Source organism: Fusarium phalaenopsidis, assembly GCF_050370095.1.
Source record: "Fusarium phalaenopsidis strain FUZ10S chromosome Unknown contig_32288, whole genome shotgun sequence".
NCBI classification, from domain to species: Eukaryota; Fungi; Ascomycota; class Sordariomycetes; order Hypocreales; family Nectriaceae; genus Fusarium; species Fusarium phalaenopsidis.
In genome coordinates this window covers 310,335-325,192 of record NW_028145412.1, presented here as the reverse complement: position 1 = coordinate 325,192, position 14,858 = coordinate 310,335, and the positions used below count along the sequence as shown (strand labels likewise).

The 14,858-nt window shown below is 53.6% G+C and overlaps 3 protein-coding genes across 3 annotated transcripts; all 3 read left to right on the top strand.

Moving 5' to 3' along the window:
• Nucleotides 1–3,944: 3,944 nt before the first annotated feature.
• Nucleotides 3,945–9,079, top strand: LRP88_03647 (uncharacterized protein; the record flags this gene model as incomplete). The annotated part of the gene is made up of 2 exons (XM_083240260.1): nt 3,945–4,018; nt 4,096–9,079. The coding sequence occupies 2 exons, from the start codon at nt 3,945–3,947 to the stop codon at nt 9,077–9,079; spliced, it is 5,058 nt and encodes a 1,685-aa protein (XP_083103550.1).
• A 935-nt stretch (nt 9,080–10,014) lies between these two features.
• On the top strand, nt 10,015–11,262 carry LRP88_03646 (uncharacterized protein; the record flags this gene model as incomplete). The annotated part of the gene is made up of 1 exon (XM_083240259.1): nt 10,015–11,262. The coding sequence occupies one exon, from the start codon at nt 10,015–10,017 to the stop codon at nt 11,260–11,262; it is 1,248 nt and encodes a 415-aa protein (XP_083103549.1).
• Nucleotides 11,263–12,192: 930 nt separating this feature from the next.
• Nucleotides 12,193–13,361, top strand: LRP88_03645 (uncharacterized protein; the record flags this gene model as incomplete). Its single annotated transcript, XM_083240258.1, has 3 exons — nt 12,193–12,283; nt 12,418–12,861; nt 12,910–13,361. 3 exons carry the CDS (start codon nt 12,193–12,195, stop codon nt 13,359–13,361), a joined length of 987 nt encoding a protein of 328 aa, XP_083103548.1.
• Between the last annotated feature and the right edge of the window lie 1,497 nt (nt 13,362–14,858).

Below are 14,858 nucleotides of genomic sequence, written 5' to 3'. Positions count from 1 at the left end.
CTGGATTCAGGTGTAGGACCAAAAGCGCCAACAGCAACCAAGTTGGTCGACCAAACATGTGCTAGCAACCATGTTCAGCCTAGATTTTGCTCAGCAACTTGTATATGTTATCATAGAGCTAGACAATGGGGCTTGGACAAGTTCAGAGTTACATGGCATCATCGACTGATCACAATATGACCCCTGGTACCGTAGGAACTAAAGGCAGGTCAAGAGCATTAGTTGGAGAGGGTAACCTGCATACCAATGGGGCAGATAATGCAGCAAACACAATCGTGTTGGTCAAAAGCAACTCCTCCTCACCATCGCCCCATGATGCAAGCCCCCAAGTCCTACGGGTCCTGCATGAGTGAGGCCAGGTCGGAAAGCCAGAAGCAGCAACACGAGCGACCCTGAGCCAACGAGACGACCGCCATTAGCACAAGCAAAAGGTGATTAAGTGCAAAGTAATCGGCGCGCGTTGCATCAATTGGCCGAGCTTCTCTGAGCGAAGTGATGTATGCAAGTATGAGGCGGTTACGCGGGAGAGGAGCTGCGTGCGACCCACACAAGGAGCAAGGGGTGAACCGGAGTGCAACGCAGGATCGATGGTGTCAGCGCCGCCAAACGCGATGACTCTTATCCTTACAGGCGAGAAACCCAATTGGCGAATAAAACAGGCCCCAAGGCTGGAGGGATCATGAGGAGCATTATCCCTCCGGCGGTGAGTAACGGCTTGTAAATGCATGTCAGGTTCAGGAAAAGCGACTAGGGACCACTTCCTAGGGGCCGGAAGAGATACCCAAAGAGAACCAATTACGAGAAAAGGCAGGGTGACATTGGCCAGGGGCCGGGTGTTGAACAGAAAGCAAGACCAACTTGACGTTCGGAATCACCAATAAAGAGGTAGCACAGATCTAGGTAACAGGCGGACAAAGATCAGCAGTGGTGGCCCTCAGGAAACAGCCCTTGGTAACGTGACAAACAAAGGGCATTGTTTATCGATGGAGGTTAGCTTGCTGGCAACGGCGGGCGACAACGGTCGAATGGGTAAGGGCGGGTGTTAAAGAAAAAGGTGGCTGGGAGCTAAAGAAGGCCTAGAGCTCACAGACAGAGGCCTTCTTTTCACGTTTGACGCAGAATCTGGTTGACGTCAGAGACTGAGGAATTCTGCGTGACTTGAAAATGTGTGCAGACAAAAAGAGCTGCTGCTGTAGGCTGGGATACGGTTGGAAGAGAGTCTTGCATTTCTTGGACTGAGGCGCGAGCTGCACATCATCACCACCCGTCGCCAAACAGAAAAGCTTGTGACACAAGTTCCGAAGCTGCTTCTTCGGTTAGGCTGGATGCGAGCCTCAAGAGGTGCTTACGCTCAGGCCACGGAGCGGCATGTTCACCCTCCTCTACGTTTTAATCCCTGCTCATCCTCAGCTTCAACAAAAGGGACCTTTCACCGGCTCTTAATGGCCTGCAGCAATCGTCCGGTTCTTGAGTGCATCCCATCGTGGGGTTTCGACTGTGGGGAGTGACCACCCCCCCTCATTCCTCTCAGCACAAGGGTGGCAGCTGGGAGTTTGTGACACTGGAACGCTCACGGTACCATCGAACGTCTGAACAGAGTGACCGAGAGACTGGCCCAGCTCGCCTTGGCGAGGAGGATTGGCTCAGCAGGTAATGTATCGACCAGGGTTCGACATTGTATATCCGTGGTACCAGGAGAATTTTCTGCAGAGCCTCGTGGTGGCACCCAACCCAACGGCCGGCCTGTGACGATGGTGCCTGTCCTGCCATTTCGGATGCCGATGCCTTCTGAGGCTAGTGTTGAACGAATACGACTAAAGCATATCTACCGTCAAGAGCCAGAGCGCAAAATGACCTTTGTTGTTTAGCTTATCAAGAACAACATTCGCGACGGACCTGCTAGTCACGGCCGAGTTCTTGACACGGGGGATAAGAGAAAAGAGAAGACACAAGGGGGGCACTAGAAAAAGGGCGCCGTCTCGGTAGAAGAATGAATAACATCTGCCAAGAAGACGACATCAGACGAACAAGACATGGTGAGACTGATCTCGATCCCAGCTGGCCGGTCGCCGAGTCTACCAACTCCAAAACGTCTGTGTGTGGAAATTAGACATGGGAGAATGGCATTCCTCGTGGTCCATGTTGCCGTCCTAACCACGTTCCTCAACTCGCAGAGTAGAGCTCTCGTGCCCTCGGTTTGTCTCAGTCATCATTCTCTAGCTCTGTCTCTGCCCTCGGGACATCTCGTCATGACCTCTTTTCCTCGACTCGGCCGTGAAAGCCTCGCCCTGGACTGCGAGTCAAGACAAGGACGGCAGCTAATTTGCTTTCTTGTCCCGTGCTTCTTTGAAGAGGGAGGGGTACGTCATCTAGAGATAAACTCATTGTGACGAGTAACCTTTTGACCAGGGCGTGCTGTCATAGTTGGGTTAGGTATTCATCTCAACGTACGCTAACAAAAAGCCGATGGTCTTTTTTCCAGGAGCTCGGTTCGGTTCAATTCGAGAATTTGACATTCATGGATTCGTATGTCCCGGCATCTCAGCCAGTGAACCCTTGTCCCGCCAGTTCTTTTCTGCGAGCATGATGACGCCCCGTGATTGGGGAATCCCTCCTGGCTGAGTAGCAACAAGGATTCGATTCGGTTGCCGTCAACAGCAAGTGACTTGCTTGGATGGGATGGATGGAAGGCTGCAGTGCGACATGGTCCTGAAGAATTGCGAGGCTAGAATCTTGAACAACGCCTCATTGGAGCGGAGTTTGACGGCCTCGATTTGTCCCCGCAGCCCCATTCACAGTCGAACTGGGCCTTCGCATCATCTGTTGTTTTGAAGGGAACATGCCGGATAGACAGACGCAGGTTCCATTGTTTACCGGGTAGAGCGAGAGGGCAATCTCCAAGTCAGAGCTAGTAGCCCAAAGCTGCCAGCCTGACTGACTGATTGCCGTAAAACACAGCATGGAACAACCCAGACCTCGAGGTAGTAACAGAGCTAGAGAAGGTTTCGCGTGCTCCATGGTTGCTTGGAAGCCCCACCTAGAAGCTGGCTACGATTCATTACTCCGTAAGGTACTCCGTAGCGTCGTTACTGGCAGCTAACGTGCTCTGCTCGCTCCCTGGTTAGCAAGGGAAGGCGCCATCCCGTCGTCACTGGCCGACCACCCAAACAGAACAGTTCCATCTTGGGTCCATCCATCCATTGTTTAGCTTCTACAACGGCCGTACATTCTTCCCGCCTCTTAATACTCCCCCTCCCACCCACTCGCAGCCTGGCTCACTCCTCTCCCTCTTCCTCTCCAATCGTAAAACTTTATTGGCAGATCTGTTATTCTTCTTCTTCTCCTCCCCTTGTTCATTGGTCTCTCTCTTTTCTATATCTTTACTTGGCTGCAGAGCTTGAGCTGTGTACACGACCGAACCCCGGGAAATCTGGACCGTCATCCTCATCCCCATCCCCATCGCATTGTGCTGCTCGAGAGATCTAGATCTTGCGAAACTTGGGGCGCCGCGTACATACACACTATCTATCGAGAGCTCTCCGCGAACGGCCTCTCCATCCGGGTTCTGCAGCAAAAAGCAACGTCACGCCACGCCCAGGCCAATGCTGCTTCTGAGTGGCAAGTGAACTGATACTGGAGACTCCCAAGACTCGACCCTGGTTCCTCAACCCGGCGGAGACCCCAGCAAGGGACTACTCGAGACCTCCGAGGCCGCAGCCACAGCCGCAGCTGTTGCTGGTCCCGCGCCTGCAACCGCCTTGACGAAATACCCATCCGTACCCGCGCCAGCCCATCCCATCGCCGACTGAAGCAATTCTTCCAAAACTTGCCACCCCAATTGTCGCGATTCCACCTCGAAACCCGCTCCTCCTTTCGGCTTTCGCGCCTGTCTCTCACCCCAAGCTTCGAGGTGAGCTTGACAGACGCCCCATCTCAACGACACCATGGGATTCGCCCAGTATGACGGGCCCATATGGAATCCCCAAAAGGGCGACTTCAGCCTGCGTTTCCAGCACGAGTATGTCCTGTCTCACCCCCGCTTGTTTCCACTCCCGCGCGTTTCCATGGTTGGCTGACTCGATTGCCGCGCTGTAGCTACCTTCAGATCCTATTCCCTCTGATCGCCCTCGTCTTGTCCGTTGCGCGCCTCGCTCAGCTGAGCATCTCCCGCATCCTCACTTCGCGGTCCGCCTCCAAAGTTAGGTACAGCCAACTTTCTAGCGAGGACCGCCGCCACAGTCACACCGATCTACCTCCCGAGCGCGACCTCTTCAATGACGACACCGACGACGATGACGAAGCGCTCGAGATTAACGGTGGCCGCCTGGCCCTGGTCAAGACCACTACCCGCGGCTCTATTGTCCAGGCCGACAGCCCCCATGGTCAGCGCCTTTCGCAAATCATCGAGGAGCTAGCAGTCGCCTGCCTGGTCGTTCTTAATGCCATCAAGCTGGTTTACCACATCGACTCCAAGCACAACGGCCAAATTGTCGCTGTTGCTGGTCTCATCAATTGGTCCTACATCCTGATCCTCACGACCCTGCGCCTATTTTTCGGTAACACGAAATGGCGAGTCCCGCATCTCTGGAACCACACTGCCTTCCTCTATGGCGTCAATTGGCTCTTCTTCCTCTTTGTATTCCGCTCTAGCGTCATCAGAGACCTTACACAGCTCGTCCGCGCTGTGTTCATCATCGAGTTTGCGCTCATTTCCCTGCTTTTCAGCATGGCAATGACCACTAGGAAGGGCAACAAGACGGTTCTAATGGAATGGGAGGACGGTATCGAGCCCTCGCGCGAGCCGCTCGCCAGTTTGTTCTCCCTTGCCGTCTTTGGCTGGGTTGATGCGATCGTCTGGAAGGGCTGGCAGGCCCCTATGGAGATGGAGCATGTCTGGAACCTGCTGCCCAAGGACAAGGCCGCCGCTGTTGTGGCCGACTATCGCGCAATGAAGCAGACAGGTTCACTGGCGATTCACTTGCTCAAATACTTCAAGAGCTTGCTCTTAACCCAGTGCTTCCTGGCTGTCGTGGCTGGTATTTTCACCTTTGCGCCCACTTTGCTCCTAAAGGAGATTCTCCAATACGTTGAAGATGACCAAGGAAGGCCAAGAAATGTTCTTTGGCTTATGGTCATCGGACTTCCTGTCCTGGATCTTGTGCGCTCTTACGCCGACAACGCCGCGCTGTGGATTGGCCGAAAGATTTGCATTCGAGTCAAGGCGATCATTATTGCTGACATCTATGCAAAGGCCCTCCGTCGCAAGGCCGCTTCGGGCAAGGACAAGGTTTTGCTTGATTCTGACAAGTCTACCAAGAAGGATGAGCCCCAGAATGGTGCTATTAGCAAGATCAAGCGAGCTCTGAGCATGAAGAAGGACGATAAGAAGGCCACCCCTGACGATGCCGAGTCCGCCAACGGCAGCATCAAGGATGATAAGAAGGACCCTAGCGCAGATGAGCAGGCGAATCTGGGTACCATCATTAACCTCATGTCGGTCGACAGTGTGAAGATTTCCGAGGTCACGGCTTACCTACACTTCCTTTGCGCCTCTGCGCCCACGCAGCTGATTGTGGCCATCGTTCTTCTCTGGAGAGTCATGGGTCTGAGTGCCATTCCTGGTATCATCGTCATGGTCTTCCTCCTGCCCGTCAACTATGGTCTTGCCAGAGGGTTCACCATCACCTCAAAGAGGATCCTCGCTGCGACTGACAAGCGTATCAACGTCACCAACGAGGTCCTGCAGAATATCCGCATCATCAAATATTTTGCCTGGGAGGAGCGCTTCGGTCGTATTATCGACGAGAAGCGTCAAGTCGAGCTTAAGGCTTTGCGTTCGAGGTTCATGGTCTGGGCTCTCGCCGTCGCCATCTGGAACTCGGTCCCTGTTCTCATCACCTTCTTCTCCTTCCTCGTCTACACTCACTTCGAGGGCAAGGATCTTCGACCTTCAGTGGCATTCACGGCCATCTCACTGTTCATGCTGCTCCGTGTCCCTCTTGATCAGTTTGGTGATATGTTCGCCCACGTTCAAGAAACCAAGGTTTCTATTGAGCGTGTTGAAGACTTCCTCAAGGAGGAGGAGACGGACAAGTATATTCAACTCGGTCTGGACAATATTGACGAGGATGGTGTCAGACGCATCGGTTTCAGCAACGCGACCTTCATCTGGGGTGGTAAAGATACCGTTGCCGAGGACGGCTCCCGTGCTTTCCGTCTCATGGATCTGAACATTGACTTCCAACTCGGCAAGCTGAATATTATTGCGGGACCAACTGGATCTGGAAAGACGTCGCTGTTGATGGCTCTTCTGGGCGAAATGACGATGATGGAGGGCAGCGTCTACTGCCCCGGTGGACGCAGCCGTGAGGACGTTCCTACAGATCCCGAGACTGGCCTTGCCAACACGATTGCTTACGTCGCGCAGTCTGCATGGCTGGTTAACGCAAACATCCGGGACAACATTCTCTTCGCGACCCCCTATGACGAGCAACGGTACCGAAACGTCATTGTTGCCTGTGCGCTTGAACGAGACCTTCAGATTCTTGACAACGGTGACGAAACACTGGTTGGAGAAAAGGGTATCACGCTCTCGGGTGGGCAGAAGCAACGTATTTCCCTTGCTCGTGCGCTCTATTCCAACTCGGCCCACCTGCTCCTCGATGACTGCCTCAGTGCTGTCGACTCTCATACCGCACAGTGGATCTTTAGCAACTGCATCAGGGGCCCGCTCATGAAGAACCGTACTTGCATTCTCGTCACTCACAACACCACTCTCTGCGTTCCCTCATCCGACTACGTTGTGCTGCTGGAGAACGGCCGAGTTGACATTCAGGGATCTTCCAAGGATGTTATCGCCTCGGGCAAGCTTGGCGAGGAGATCCAAAAGTCGCGTCCCGGTTCGGCCAACCCATCACGAATCCCGTCTCGTGTGCCATCAAGCGTTGGTGACGATGATACCATGGTCAATGGCCAGGGTGATGCTCTCGACGGCGTGGACAGCTCTAAGAAGGACGAGAAGAAGAAGCCGAAGGACGCCATGGAAGAGACCAAGGCCACTGGATCCGTCAAGTGGCCTGTCATCAAGTACTACCTCCAGTCCATGGGAGCCTGGTGGTTCTGGATCGTCGCCTTGTTCGTCTTTACTACGCAGCAACTTTCGGGAGTCGCAACAAACTTTTGGGTTCGAGAGTGGGCAAACCAATACGTTCCGGATACAGAAACACAAGGAAACTCGTCAGAGCAGCAGATGGCTTGGAGCCTCCAGTCCAACTCGCACACTACCTCTACTTTCTCGACTACGTCATTTGCCAACGTGGTTCGACTGGGCAGCTCGCATGACCAGTTTGCCGGACAGAGCATGGCTCCGGAAAAGCCTGTTAACGTCATGTACTACCTTTCCGTGCTCGCAGCTATTGGAGCTGCAGGCGCAATTGCGGCTTTGATTAGGGATCTCTGGGTATTCCTGGGTTCTCTGACGGCATCTGGTCGTATTCATCGCCGCCTGGTAGGATCAGTGACACGAGCTAGGTTCAAGTTCTTTGATGTCACGCCGCTGGGACAGTTGATGAACCGCTTCAGCAAGGATCTGGAAGCAGTTGATCAGGAGATTGCGCCTGTGGCGATCGGTGTCATCAGCTGCAGCATCTCGCTCGTTGTGACAGTCGGTCTGATTGCATCCATCACGCCCATGTTCCTGGTTGCCGCAATCTTCATCGCTCTTCTCTTCTATCTCGTGGCCGCCTTTTACCTGCGAGCATCTCGCGACTTGAAGCGTCTCGAATCAGTCCAGCGCAGCCCTCTCTACCAGCAATTTGGCGAGACTCTGAGCGGCATGACAACAATCCGTGCCTACGGTGACGAGCGCCGCTTCATCAGGGACAACTTGGAAAAGGTCAACACGCAGACCCGACCCTTCATCTACCTGTGGGCCTGCAATAGGTGGCTGGCTTTCCGGGCAGACGTGATTGGTGATTTGGTAGCCTTCTTTGCAGGCGTCTTCATCATTCTCAGCCTGGGTCAGGTCGACGCTGGTGCGGCTGGTATTTCCCTGAGCTACGCATTGAGCTTCACTGAGAGCGTCCTATGGTTGGTGCGACTGTATGCTGTTAACGAACAGAACATGAACTCAATGGAACGTATCAAGGAATACCTGGATGTGGAGCAGGAGGCCGATGCGGTTATTGAGGACAACCGACCACCCAAGAACTGGCCTCAGAGCGGATCTGTCGAGTTTGTGGACTACACAACGAGTTACCGCAAGGAGCTCGACCCGGTGCTTCGAGATATCACGCTCAAGATTGAGCCCCGGGAAAAGGTGGGCATCGTCGGAAGGACAGGTGCGGGCAAGAGTTCTCTGGCGCTGGCCCTCTTCCGGGCGCTGGAGGCGGACAAGGGCAAGATTCTCATCGACGGACTAGAGATTGGCAACATTGGTCTCCAGGATCTGCGAGAGAATATCACGATTGTGCCACAGGACCCGACACTGTTCCACGGAACGATCCGAAGCAACCTGGATCCGTTCAAGATGTACGAGGACAAGGAGATCTTTGACGCACTCCGACGGGTGCAACTCATCGGACCCGACGAGCCGAGAACGGTGCCACCAACTCCGACACAGACGCCCAGCTCGCCAAGTTCGCCTGTGGCCAAGACCAACAAGAACATATTTTTGGATCTTGAATCACCCGTGACAGAGTCGGGATCCAACTTGTCGCAAGGACAGCGACAACTCTTGTGCCTGGCAAGAGCAATGCTCAAGGCCCCTACAGTGCTGGTGATGGACGAGGCGACAGCATCCATCGACTACGCGACAGACTCGAAGATCCAGGAGACCATTCGAGAGCTCACAGGCACGGTGATCACAATTGCTCACCGATTGGCAACGATCGTGGATTACGACAAGGTCCTTGTGTTGGACAAGGGCCAAGTAGTGGAGTACGCCCATCCTTGGGAGCTGATCAACAGGGAGGATGGCACATTCCGAAGCATGTGTGAGATGAGCGGCGAGTTGGAGGTGCTCATCAAGGCAGCCAAAAAGAAGTGGGATGCCGGACGTCTAATCGACGTGGACTCATAGGAGAGGAGGCAGAAGAAGATGGAAGAAGAAAAGTGCCAAGTGTGAGCTGAAAGGAAAGACAAAAGGGAGGCTTCTTGTACGATGTATGCATGCATTGCAGAGCCGTTGGGGGTTGGTGTTCATTGCAACTGGATTCCTTTTTATTGAACAATTACAAGCGACAGGACGGCGTGGCTATAGAGGATACCACCTAGGTCTTGAATAAGTAAGTAATAGACAGTAGTTATTATTTACTAGAGCTATTTCACGTTGATTCATTCTATGGAGTCTTGGTGTTGAGTCGATGCTCCGAGCTCGGGGCGGACCGTGAATGTGGAGGTGGGGCCGAAGCGGAGTAAGGTTAACCACAGCCTCCGCAATTCGGCATGTCGACCTCGAAGGGTATGGGTGCTTGCATGAACTGGCTGAGAATCAGACATTGTCTGCCTCTAGAATGTGATGCTCTCAGGGTTGCTTCGTTTGTGAGATGGTGCTTCTTAGGTAGGCCATTGTTAGCGCTGCCTTTCTATGGGCTTTCCCGCGGCAACAGCCACGTAACCTGATTGGAATGAGGACAGACGCCGAGGCGCTCAGGCAGAAACAGGAACCAGAGTACGTAACTCGCTAAGGCTTCGTCACCATATGAACGATTCGTTGTCATTGACGATCGTGTCAACAAACTTTTTCTCTTGATTTAAACAAGAAACTGGCCTTTTTTCACGCTCTTTGTTCTCCTCTTCTCGTCATCTGGCTGCTTACTGGTGAACAGGCGGTGTCGAGGTCACGCCTTTCAGCTGCATCTTTGTCTACCTTCCCTTCGTAGTGGCGGGCTTGTGCACGTGCTCAATAGCCACATCCATCAGTCAGTCCATCTACAACCTCTTCTCTCCCTTGCACCATCCCACTCTCGCTCGACAGCCTCGCTGAGCTTTTGCGCACCAGCTCTGGCATTCGACATGGGCGACCATCCCGACGGCGTGGGAGCCACGCAGACGACCCCGCCGACGGGCGAGGCTTCTAGCGTGGTGTCGGGGCAGACGACAAGCTCCACGGTGCCGCTTCGTCGATATCCCGACGACGAGGAGACTGCTGCGCCGTATCGAGACCACCCTGAAGGAACCTACCATGACCTCGCCCAGGACCACGACGATGACCCCCCTCCGAGCTACACCGTCGTCGACAACGAGGGTCCTTACCCCAATCCGTTCGACTTTGTTGGGTCCAGCCTCGGACTGGAACCTTTTAGTGAAGACTCGGATCACAGAACCGTCTACTACCTCGACAAGCGTCTTGACACGGACCCGACTTTTCTGGAGCAGCACGTCAAAGACCTGGCCAAGGAGCCTCCTCGGCCATATGTTCGCATTCAAGGACTGCATCGGGAGTCGAAGAAGTCGGGCAAGGAGCGAGAGGACAAGAGCGTAGTCGACTTTGACTTTCACATCGACTTGACGCCCTTGCTGTACGAGGAGATGGCTACCCGACGCTCCTGGGAGAGATTGCTGGCTGTCAATAATTTTGACAAGGTCCGTCGTGGAACTGTCATGACCACTAGGGCACCGGGTTTTGGAGGCAGTGGACCACCTGAGGATGGTACACCCGGCGTTTCTGAGTGGTGCGAGCGTTATTGCAACAGCAAAGCGGGCCTCAAGGCCTTTGTCCTGGAACGCCGCATGACAGGCTGGGACTTTGCCCTCGTGGGATCCAAGCTCAACAACTTGGTTAGGGCGACAAACTACCGAGGTCAGCTTAACATTACGTTCCCGACGACACATGCGCGCGTCGAGCTGTACAACGACTGCCGTACCAACCGCTGGCGCCTGACGCGGTGGGTCTCGCTGGCCTTTTACTTCACCTTTCTCTGGCTCTTTTCGTGGCCTTGGCTCGCGAGCAGGACGAAGTGGTTTGAGACAGTTTACGTCGAGTGGCCCATGAGCCAACCCGACAGGCAGGGTACGCTGCGGTACGCGTGTATGAGTGAGGATCGATGGTACCGTCTGTGGCGCCGTCCGATAGAGCAGGCGGTACTGGCACGGCGCCAGGGCAGGTTGAGTCAGGACGATATCGACGAAGCGTACCACGCACCGGGGGCAGATGACTTTGCCAGAGGCGTGAGGGCCGGTCTGGAGGTTGTGCAGAGGACGTTTGGCTGGGGAGGCGACGTGGACAGCACCTGCAACTCATCCTGCAGCATCAGGAGCTGATGAAATGAGTTTTCTTTTTGTCAATTGTTTTGGCGCATTGTTTGATCACCACTCCTTTGTTGAAGCGTTGGCGTACAAAGTTTGATCTTGAGAGAATGGATGATTGCTCGAGGCCCGGGGGGCTCAGAGCAACTCAACACAGCCGTATCATCACTGAAGCTTATACCCCAGCTTCAATCACGATAACTAGCCAATATGGTTTACAGCCGCTCTATATGACGCCGCGGGAGACCGAGAGGGGAGTTCAAGTCGCGATGGCCCTAAACAATTAAGAAGAGTTGTTTAAGCTCTCCCGGGCTTGTTTTGCCTTCTCGAGGCTATCACGGCGTTGTGTGTAGCGGCTGTAAACCTTGTTGGCTTGTTATTGTGATTGAGGCTTGGGTGTAAACTTCAGTTGGTGAGAGAGAATGGATGCTAGGCGATGTGTTATGATATGGGAAGAAGTTGATTTGGGCAAGGAGTTATTTAGCATGGTTTTGATAAAATAAGCTCACTCTGATGTCATATTAATCAGTTTATCAAAAGATCTACACAATTCATTCTACTTCAGTTGACACCTATCAATCAATGGCTGCTCATCCGGTCGGGAGGAAACACAAGACAGCATCTCAACTCACTCAAAGTAACACTGAAAGAAGAAAAGATTTTACCTGAAGAACCGAAGAGAACAGAGAAACAGTTCTATGAGACAATAAAGTAACCATCATTATTTACTTGACTTCTTGGTCTCCTTATTCTCAAGGTCAAGTGTTTCTACAACCGATTACCCTCGTTGCTACAGGGTAGATGACTTACCAAGCATTGCCAATTGCTTATCTTATCATGGATCCCCCACCCCCCACCATCACTCACTCATTACGAACCTGTAAACCATCCCTTCAACTCAACTACTCTTTCTCAGGACGAAACACTAGAGAACCAGAGGCAACAATGGCAGAGGCAGAGATGAGCTCTGCGTCGAGGAGGATTCTGGCTGTGGCGCTGGAGGGGGAGACGGCTATTCTGTCGAGTGTGGTGAAAGGTGAGTTGTCTGTATATATCCGAGTTACCCATGATATACCGTCACTCACTAGGTCTTCACTTACTACCCAGTGAGTGAAGGGTAGTTAAACATTGTCACAAACAAATTGCACAGCAGAGACTGATACTATCTAGATCTCACTGGATCATCTCCTTCACCACCAGCAGATCCCTCCCTCTCACTCGCGGGAACAACACACTCCCTCCACCTCAAAACACCCTACTACACCACCACAGTCCCCATCTGGCTCGACCTTATCTCTTCACCCTCTGAATGGTCCTCGTCATTCCTCTCCCCCGAAGCCGTTGAAGTCCTCGCCGTCCTAGGAGGTGTCGTGGTCATCTTCGCCGCCGGCCCCGTCTCTACGGAAAAGGAGCATCCCGGTCGGAGTCTTATTGAGCATGTGGGCAAGGTGCTTAAACAGGGGCTGGGAGGATGGGATTGGGATGGTGTCGGTTTGGCTGTTGGCGTAGGAGGCGATGGAAGTGAGGAGGATTGGGACGAGATTTGCGCCGAGGCTGGATTGGAGTTTGTGTCTGTCGGCGGCAAGGGCGATACTGGTCGCAATGAGTTTGGAGGTATGTTCTCACTCATCTCGCCAAGGGCATCACTGACAGGTGGAACAGAAAAGACGGGTATCGCACGTGTCAAAGAGGCACTCGAGGCAAATGACTGGTCTCAGCTCGAAGTGCCACTATCAGACTCCGACTTTGGAGACTTTGAGACAAGTTCCGCCAAAGCTCACGACGATGATCACGACGACGAACTGGACCCGCAAAAGATGGGTTTCGGATTCGATAGGTCTGACTTTGAAGGCCTGCGCCGTGCCATCTGGGAGGCCGGGCAGGACATTGAAGAGCCCTCGGGATCGAGCAAAGAGGCTGACAAGAAGGACAAGGCTTCAGAAGAAGCAACCGCTAGAGGAGGTTTCGAGGATCTCGATGATGAAGACATTGCCAAGGTTGAAAAGATGATGAGAAAACTGCAGGCTGTGAGAGAGGCGGGTGAGGGAATGGGAGAGGAGCAGAGGAAGAGGATGGCGGCGAGAGCAGTCGAGGAAGTGATGAAGGAGCTTTAAACCTGAATTAGGCTTGGGTTGTTGAGTGTCAAGAAGGCAATAGATCCAGAGACTGCAGCACGCAGAGGACTCCTGAGAACCGTAGTGGAATATCCGGACTCTGTCATACTGGTCACGCTTGACATACAGCTCCGGCTTCCCATAAACTAGCTGTCATATCGCAGGCTGAACCAGGTCGCAAAGTCTTTCAAGTCGCCTCCATAGGGTAGTTGTCATCTTTGCCCACAACGCTGCCACGAATTGCAAGTGCTAAGAGATAGACCAGCCAGTATCGCATTGCAAAGCCCGGCAATCTTCAAACTTCCCCTGAGCGAGTTCCCCGGGGCGAACTGTTGACGGAGCCGCTCGACGTCATAGGGAGTCTTTGACTCAAGTCCAATGCTTCACAGACCACCATGACAAACCTGCGCCATCCTCATCAGGCAGTTCCCTCAAGAAGGATCATCCACCTTGGGCTTCCACAAACGCCTCGACGAGGTCTGCTTGTCATGCTGTTACGCGACAGAGTAACATCGCTCGATCCAAGAATCGCGATTTCGCCATCCGCCCGTGGTACCGAATATCCTGGCCTCTCCCAGACCTCTCTAGGCCGTTCGACGCACTGATGAATAGACTCAACGTAAACAGTTTCACCTTGCTTTTGAAAGCACCAAACTGCCGGTACCGTCAATGTTCAGTCAGTCTCGTATCCGCTCTGACAGGTTCACAGGCATGACCCTGCGTCGACGTTGCTGACTGTTACTGCGCTCTGCTTCTTAAGAGACCCTTTCAGGAGCCCGACTGTGCAGCATTACTCGGCAGCGAGATTTGATAAATGGTGTTTATGCTCATGCATGAGCACACTGCCATTGTATAATGCATAAGTAAACACTGCGAGACCCCTTTTTAAACGTCCAAGAAGTTCCTCTGGGGATCGGCGTCGATCGCTGGATCTGGATCACGAAACTATTGTCAAGTCCCTGTCCCGGCGGCGACTTTGTTTGAGTCGGGTCGGTCAGGCGAGCGAGCGTCCGAGAGGTAAGAAACCACTAGCGTCGATCGAGCCTCGGGGGGCGTCGCCGCGTTATGCAAGGGGGGCTCGTCTGAGAGAGGCTTCAGAGCTGGCCTCATCCGCGGCGTCGACCGAGATGTCATCGTCTGGTGTTGGTCTGTCCGGCTCTTCTCCTATCCAGAGTCGGCTCCTCGACGATCGGCCGTCGACACTGTTGAGACAGACACCGTCCGTGGCTGGAATGGAGCAACCCCAGAAGCAAGCAAGGGTCTGACGTTTTAACCAGATCGGGTGTCAGTTGAGAGGCCTTCTCAAGTCCCCTGAACGTTGATGGACGTCAAAGTTCCACGACGCCCGTCTTGCCATCGACACGCTGTCTCCATAGCTCTGCTTACCATCCGTCCCACGACTTGCAACCCTTGATTGGCACCTCGTCCGTGCATCGTGCCAGACAGGGGAGCGACTCACGTTTCAGCGCGTCAGGCTAGGAACGTGCTCTGTCTGTG